The sequence below is a fragment of the Brassica oleracea genome, unplaced genomic scaffold (assembly GCF_000695525.1).
Source record: "Brassica oleracea var. oleracea cultivar TO1000 unplaced genomic scaffold, BOL UnpScaffold01141, whole genome shotgun sequence".
Lineage (NCBI taxonomy): Eukaryota > Viridiplantae > Streptophyta > Magnoliopsida > Brassicales > Brassicaceae > Brassica > Brassica oleracea.
In genome coordinates, this window is record NW_013617700.1 from 7,485 (window position 1) to 15,745 (window position 8,261).

General features: G+C 38.0%; 1 protein-coding gene across 1 annotated transcript; it reads left to right on the top strand.

Moving 5' to 3' along the window:
- The first annotated feature begins 287 nt into the window (after nucleotides 1–287).
- On the top strand, nucleotides 288–3,374 carry LOC106320938 (auxin response factor 18-like). The gene is made up of 11 exons (XM_013759281.1): nucleotides 288–485; nucleotides 611–726; nucleotides 813–911; nucleotides 998–1,054; nucleotides 1,131–1,283; nucleotides 1,355–1,439; nucleotides 1,745–1,835; nucleotides 1,919–2,083; nucleotides 2,161–2,274; nucleotides 2,340–2,969; nucleotides 3,053–3,374. The coding sequence occupies exons 1-11, from the start codon at nucleotides 443–445 to the stop codon at nucleotides 3,165–3,167; spliced, it is 1,668 nt and encodes a 555-aa protein (XP_013614735.1). The 5' UTR covers nucleotides 288–442; the 3' UTR covers nucleotides 3,168–3,374.
- Nucleotides 3,375–8,261: the final 4,887 nt, after the last annotated feature.

Below are 8,261 nucleotides of genomic sequence, written 5' to 3' on the forward strand. Positions count from 1 at the left end.
CAGAGAGAGAGAGAGAGAGAAGAAAAGTGTGAATCTTTTGCACGATACCGTGAGACATCTTCAGGAAAAAAGAAAAAGGAAGCAGTTTTGGTTTGCTGCAGATCGGGGTTAGGTCTGGAGTAGAAGTGGACGAAAACGGCGAGAAGTTTGTGATTGTTGAGGCAAAACAACACGGATTCTGAGAGGATAAGACAAAAAAAAAAAAAAAAAAATTTTTATCAAACAGTGTCCTGAATTACGTTCAGTAATCAAAATCAATATACGGACATAACCGTCCGTTGGTGTCCTGTTATAAAGTTATTTGCTTTTTTTTTTTTATATCCTCCTTTCATGGGTCTTTTTCTTTCGTCTCTCTCTGTGTTTCTTTCATGGGTGTTAAGAGTAGTGCTTAGCTCGTGAAGGGTCTTCTTCTTCTCGTGTTTGTTTTCTTCCGGGTTCTTCAATGGCGAATGTAGATGCTGATGATCTCAGAACCTCTTTCTCAAGTAAGTAAGACGCATTTTTTTGCTGGCTATGTTTGGTTACTTCGTAAAGATTCAATTTTTCCTTCATTTTTTCTCGCTTTTAAAGAAAAACCCACTTAAAAGTTTGCATTTTGGTTTGTTTTCAGGGTCTTATAACGATGAGCTATACACAGAGCTATGGAAAGCTTGTGCAGGTCCATTAGTGGAGGTTCCTCTCACTGAAGAGAGAGTTTTCTACTTCCCTCAGGGTCACATGGAACAAGTATGTCTTTTTTTCCAAATTAACCTTTTTTTCTTTACCTCATTCTCTTTCTGAGTTCTGTTTTTTTTTTTTTTTTCTCCTTGCAGCTTGTGGCTTCGACTAATCAGGGAATTAAATCAGAAGACATACCTGATTTCAAACTTCCTCCCAAGATACTTTGTCGCGTTCTCAGTGTCATGTTAAAGGTGAAAACTTTGAATTATAACAACTCTTTTTTTTTTCCCCCCACCATGAATCTGTTTTTTTTTTTAACATGTTTGGATGTGTATAGGCTGAGCATGACACAGATGAAGTTTACGCTCAGATCACATTAAAACCAGAGGAAGATGTAAGTTCTAAAACAAGATTTTTTTCTTTAATTGGTATTTAATAAAAAGGATTAATTTTTTTTTTTTTTTTTGTAGCAAAGCGAACTTACAAGTCTTGATCCACCCCTTGTTGAACCAACAAAACAAGTGTTCCACTCGTTTGTAAAGATTCTAACGGCGTCAGATACAAGCACGCATGGTGGATTCTCTGTTCTTCGTAAACACGCCACTGAATGCTTGCCTGCCTTGGTAATAACTTCCTTCATAAAAAATAATCTCAATTTAGCTCCTATTCTCTCACTCCATTGAATACGTTTTAGGACATGGGACAAGCTACTCCTACTCAAGAACTTGTGACTAGAGATCTTCATGGGTTTGAATGGAGGTTTAAGCATATATTCCGAGGTAATTGACACTATATCTTGAAATATACTCTCTCGTTTTAAAAAAATATATGTTTTAGAATTTTCGAAAACATAATAAATTTTGACTATCAATATATTATTTATTGTAACTAAATATTTCCCACAAGTTTTAACTAATTGAATTTCAATAAGCATAATTATTACTTTTGAAGTTTACAATTTTTCAGTAAGTAATAATGCATTGAAAATATAAAAAATGTATTTTTGGAAATTTTTTTCTTTCTGAAACTTGATTTTGTTGGAAACTAAGGGATTTATTGTTTTTTTTTTTTTTTTTGGGTTTAGGACAACCTAGGAGGCATTTGCTTACAACGGGTTGGAGTACATTTGTATCCTCAAAAAGACTTGTAGCTGGAGATGCCTTTGTGTTCTTGAGGTACTACTACTTCTGAAGAAACTTTACTAGTCTTGTTTTAGTTTTTAATGAAACTCATGAAACACACTTTTGTGTTTTTATAGGGGTGAGAATGGGGATTTAAGAGTTGGAGTGAGGCGTTTAGCTAGGCATCAGAGCACAATGCCTACTTCGGTTATCTCGAGCCAGAGCATGCATTTGGGAGTCCTTGCTACAGCGTCTCATGCTGTTGTTACCAAAACTATCTTCCTTGTGTTTTACAAGCCTAGGTAACATTATTACATGATTATACTCTTCTATGTTTTTAGGACTTGGGCTTAAGATAATAAATTTTTTGTCTTCTCAGGATAAGCCAGTTCATAGTAGGTGTCAACAAGTATATGGAAGCTATGAAGCATGGATTCTCTCTTGGTACAAGATTCAGAATGAGATTTGAAGGAGAAGAGTCTCCTGAAAGAATGTAAGACTCCATTTTTCTGATCATTACTTCAGTGTTCTTGATTCTGAATCGTTGAGTTTCTTCAGGTTTACTGGTACTATAGTGGGAATTGGAGATCTATCTTCACAATGGCCAGCTTCTACATGGAGATCATTGCAGGTCCAATGGGATGAGCCAACAACAGTTCAGAGACCAGACAGAGTCTCACCATGGGAGATTGAGCCTTTCTTGTCATCTCCCCCAGTTTCAACACCTGCTCAGCAATCACAACCCAAATGCAAACGGTCAAGACCTGTGGAATCATCAGTTTTGACTCCAGCTCCGCCCACTTTCTTGTATGGCTTTCCTCAGAACCAAGAGACTCCTCCTCCTCCTCCTCCCTCTGCGAGTAGTTGCTATAGGTTGTTTGGATTTGATCTCACAAGCAACCCTCCTGCTCCAATTCCTCCAGACAAGTGTCAAGAACCCATCACTCCAAGCGCAGCTAATGAGCCTAAGAAGCAACAAAAACAGAGGACAAGAACCAAAGTAATCATGCAAGGGGTGGCTGTTGGTCGTGCAGTTGATTTAACACTATTGAAATCGTATGGTGAACTGATTAAGGAGCTTGAGGAGATGTTTGAGATCAAAGGACAGCTTCTTACTCGAGAGAAATGGGTCGTTGTCTTCACGGATGATGAAGGTGACATGATGCTTGCTGGAGATGATCCATGGAAGTAAGCAACTACTAAGTAGTAAAACCATTTTTTACCTTTTTAACGGTTGCATTATTGAATGTTTTTTGTTTGTCTCTGTGCAGTGAGTTTTCCAAGATGACTAAGAAGATATTTATATATTCGAGTGATGAGGTTAAGAAGATGACAACGATGTTGAAGAGCTCTTCGTCGTTAGAGAATGATGAAAGTATGGATTAATAATAATCGTGTAATTAGGTATGACTATGAAAGTATGGTTAGCTACATAAGTTTAAGGTTTATTATATTAGTAACTTATGGTCGTGTAAGGGTTCTCTAGACTATGGTTTTCACTCTGTGTATATAAAAGGCTTGCATGGTCTTGGACTCTTGGGCCTTGTTTGGTTTCTTTTCGTGTCAATTTTCAAGTTGGCGTTTTTAAATGTTTCTGTTTGTGTCGGTTCTCATCTTTCTTTATGTACTACTAACTTAGACCACCTCTATCGGTGTGTCTTAAAAAAAAGTTCTAAGGAAAAGAGAAAAAAAAAAATGAAAAAGGAATAAAAATCAGAGAACCGGTGTTAAATGTGGGATTTTTAGGATTGGTAAGAGCCCTTACGTGTCATTATCTTAATGGATCTCCCATTTCTCTCTCTCTCTTTCGTCGGGGTCTTTTGTCGAAATCAGTTTGTTCTCCTCCTCGACTTTCTCTCTTCCTCCTCCAATCTCGATCAATCGACTTTCTCTCTCGATTCTGTCTCGATCTTTCTCGGCGATCCAATCGCGATCACTCCATCTTCTCTGTCTGGATTCAAAGACGATTCTGGTTTGTTTCATCCATAAAAACGATTCAAAGACGATCCAGTTTGTTTATGGTTTTGTTCTTCACCTCTCCGGTTAGTCGCTGTTTAGCCAATTTGATCTCTTTTCATACTTAATTTGTATTGAATTTATTAATCTGTTTTTCTCTGGATTGTAAGATGTTTTCCTCTGCGTTAGCTTAGTGTTGCATTAGAGGCTAGTATTCTTGTTTACATAGATTATAGTTGAATATGATGATTAGCTCTTTCTTGGTGTTCTATTTTTTATGGGGTGTATGGTGCAAGTGACGATAAAAAGACAGGGACATCAGATTCTCCTTAGCGAGAAGTAGAATGATGACTATTGTCTAAATGGGAATCTCTCTGATGCACTTCCCAAAATCTAAAAGTTTGTTTGTAAAGCTTTGTGTTTTTTTACTGAAATTGTTTTTGAAACTTTGTTTTAATGGCTTCTTCCCAATGTTGTTATGTCTTTTTGAAGCTTTTATTTTCACTGAGCCGGTGTACCATGAATGGGGTTCTGGAGAAGATTCGGTTACCAGTACATGGCCGGTTTCACGGCTCGTTGGATTATTTTCCCGGGTGAAGCTGGTCGGTGTACCAAGTGATGTTATACTAATTAAAATTAATTAGAGAAAATAATCTAAAATTAATTACAGAAATAGACAGCAAAATTTTGTTTATGTAGCATAATTTAATTAGTGACGCAATGATCATCTGACTAAAAATTTGAGATTTTAAGCATTTTAGAGAAAGTCGCACGTTGGATATTTACGTTTTAATAACACGTGATTTAATCATGATTATTCATTAATGCAAAAGTTAGATATATAACATTATGACTCATGCAGTACTGTTTGTTTGAAAGTTTCTTTGGTTTCTTATAATTGGCCTCGATTACAAACTTTTTATAAAAAAACTCTCCGACTTACGCGACATTTGCTATAGCTTTACCGATTTAAGAATAAAATCATACTAGCTTTATATAGCCATGTGTGATGTGTGTGTGGTGTAATTTATAATAGTCCTTTTACTAAAAGCAGATCTCAAAATAAAAGATGAAATTTTGCTGTCCCCTTTCTTCGTCGTAATAACACAACAATTAATAAAATAAAGTATTACCACATCCAAAGAACAATTCTTATTCCCTAAATACAGTCAACATATACATACATGTAGTACTTTACATAATTTACAGATAGAAAGAAAAAAACATATGTTTTATCGGCCATATTAATTCACATGACCTAATAAGTAATTAGAATTTCAAGTTTGCCACCAAACTTCGTAACCTAAACTACACATAATGAAGATATTAAATATATGTAGTCATGGATATTGAAATCAAAGACTCGAACACAAATCAATGAACTCACCGATAAGAAACTCTCTAATTATTCTCTCGAGGAAACTAATTCAAAACCTCAAGTTCACAATCTCAAACTCATAAGTTATGCAACACCATTACATCTCTTTATATATAACTCAAACATCCTAAATTCATTAGGTTTAACATATTAGAATATTTTCTAAACACAACTCACTTTCCTATTCCATAACTCGGTAGGAAAGTATTAACTTGTTCTCCAAGCTATTTTAAGTTTACTTCAACATTCACCCTCTTAAACTTGAAATCTTCATTTGACGCATCTTGAACTCCGATCAGATCTCTCATCTCCTTGAACTTGATTCTCCCAAGTGCTTTAGTTAGTATGTCAGCATTTTGTTTCACCCCAGCAACATGCTCCACGCTCACAAGACCCTTCTCGACGCATTTTCGAATGAAGTGGAACCTTGTGTGAATATGCTTACTACGCCCTTGGACAAAGCTATTGCCGACTTATTATCAATACGTATCATCACTTTTTCCCTTGAATGGCCGAATATCTCATTAAGAAGATCTTGTAACCATATTGCTTGCTTAGTTGTTTCTGTTGTAGCCATAAACTCAGCTTCACATGAGGATAACGCGACTATCTCTTGCTTCTGAGAACACCACGTGATTGGATTGCCACCGAGGTAGAAGATATGACCGGCCGTACTCTTGCTGTCGTCTGGATCAACATTGTAGCTACTGTCACTGTAACCAACCAAGCCCTCCTTCGGTTTTGCTTCAAACTTCAATCCATATGATAGTGTTCCCTGTAGGTATCTCAGAACTTGTTTTAATGCGGCCTTATGGGACTCCTTTGGATTATGCATATAACGACTTAGGATGCCCACACTACAAGCAAGGTCAGGTCTCGTGTGTATCAAGTAGCGCAAGCAGCCAATGTTCTTTCGGTAATCCCTTTCATCCACACTGTTCTCTTCATCGGCTTTGCCCAACTTCAGACCTGCATCCATAGGTATGTGTGTCGGGTTGCATTCTTTCATCCCGGCTTCCTCGATAATCTTCGCAGCATATTTCTCTTGACTTAACACTATGCTTCCCTCTCTCTGTGTAACTTCTATTCCAAGGTAATAACTCAATCTACCAAGATCAAACATATCAAACTTTGCTGCCATACCCTTCTTGAAGTCGACGATCATATCCAAGCTAGATCCTGTTACGAGCAAATCATCTACGTAAACTGCTACTACCAATAGATGTTCTTGTACTTTCTTTTGATAAAGGGACGGCTCCTTAAGACATCGCACAAACTTTAACTCGTGAAGCACAGCGTTGAGCTTTTCGTTCCATGCCCTCGGGGCTTGGCGTAGCCTGTAGAGAGCCTTATTTAACTTATAGACCTTTGTCTCCTTCCCTTTGATGACGAACCCCTCTGGCTGTGACACAAAGACTTTTTTCTTTAGATCACCGTGAAGAAAAGCGGTCTTAACATCGAGATGATGTAATTCCCAACTATGTGAAGCTTCCATTCCAATTATTAGACGAACTGTCTCTATTCTCGCAACAGGCGTGAAAACTTCATCAAAGTCTACTCCATGCTTCTGTATATAACCTTTCGCAACCAGCTATGCCTTGTACTTGTTGATACTGCCATCAGAGTTCCTCTTAACTTTGAAGACCCACTTCAAACCAATCGCTTTACAATGAGATGGAAGATCAACCAGAACCCAAGTATCATTCTTCACTATCCATTTGATTTCATCCTCACACGCATCTCTCCAAACTTTTAACTCTTTTGCCTCTTCATATTTCCATGGTTCCTCATTCACAAGCATCAGGAGATGTTTGCATTCTATCTCACAAAGCGACTCATACATTCCGTCTTCTTCACACAAGAGCTCGTAGTCGTCGAGATAGCTTGGTTTGTTGATCGTACGAGAAAATCGTCGTAATATCACCGGTGATTCTTCTTGACTATTATCCTCTTCCTGAGGCTCGGGAGCAGCTTCATCTTCACTCTTGTCGCTGACTCGTGGTACAACTTCAACTCCAAACTCTCTGTTACTGAAGTTGACGATACCAAAATCATTGTGTACTTCTTTCTCTAACTCTAACCACTTTCACCTCTGTTCTTCGTTAAAGACCACATCTCTGCTAACAATTATTCTTCGACTCGATGGGTCAAGCAGCCGATAAGCTTTTGTCTCGGGTTTTGTTCCAAGGTGAACCAAAGCTCTTGATCTATCATCCAGTTTTCTTAGATGTGGTGTCGTAACTTTCACATAACCAACGCACCCAAAGACTCTTATGTGCCCAATATTCGGTTTCTTTCCTCTGAAACTTTCGTATGGAGCCTGTAGTAACAGAGTTCTCGTCACTATCCAATTAATGAGATAGGTTGCATGCCTTACCGCTTCCCCCCATAAGAAGTTTGGGACGTCCATGTGTTTAAAGATGCTTCGTGTCATCTCTAGCAGCGTTCTTTTTCTTCTTCAACTCCGTTCTGCTGCGGAGAATATGGAGCTGTAAGATGACGTTTGATACTCGAGATATCGCAATACTCTTTGAATTCAAGTGATGTGAACTCTCCTCCTCTGTCGGTTCTAAGCGTTTTGATCCTTGCACTCGTCTCCTACTCAACTAAGTCCTTAAATCGTTTAAACTTAGTGAAAGCCTCGCTTTTCTCCTTTATGAGAATGGTCCACATATATCTCGAATGATCATCGATCAAAACAAAAACGTATCTGTTTCCTCCAGCTGTAGGTGGTGTGATCAGACCGCATAGATCTCCGTGTACTAACTCCAGTACTTCTGTCGCACGGTATGAGCTGGCTTGAGGAAAAGACTTTCGTATTTGTTTCCCACGCAAACATGTTATACATGTCTCCTTCTCAACTCCAAAACGAGGCATACCAATCACCATATCTTTATCAACCATTTGCTTCAAATTGCTCAGACCCACATGTCCTAAACGCGAGTGCCACTTTGAAGACTCCATGTGATGAACCATTTGTAAACACTTCTTATTTTCCACCTCTATGATTACTTTGTATAGGTGATTTGGTGCTCGCTTTGCCTTTACAATCAGTCTTCTATCGCGATCATACAAGAACAAGAAGTCTTCCTTCATGTTTACCTCACAGCCTGACTCTGTAGCCTGTCCAAGGGATATAATATTAC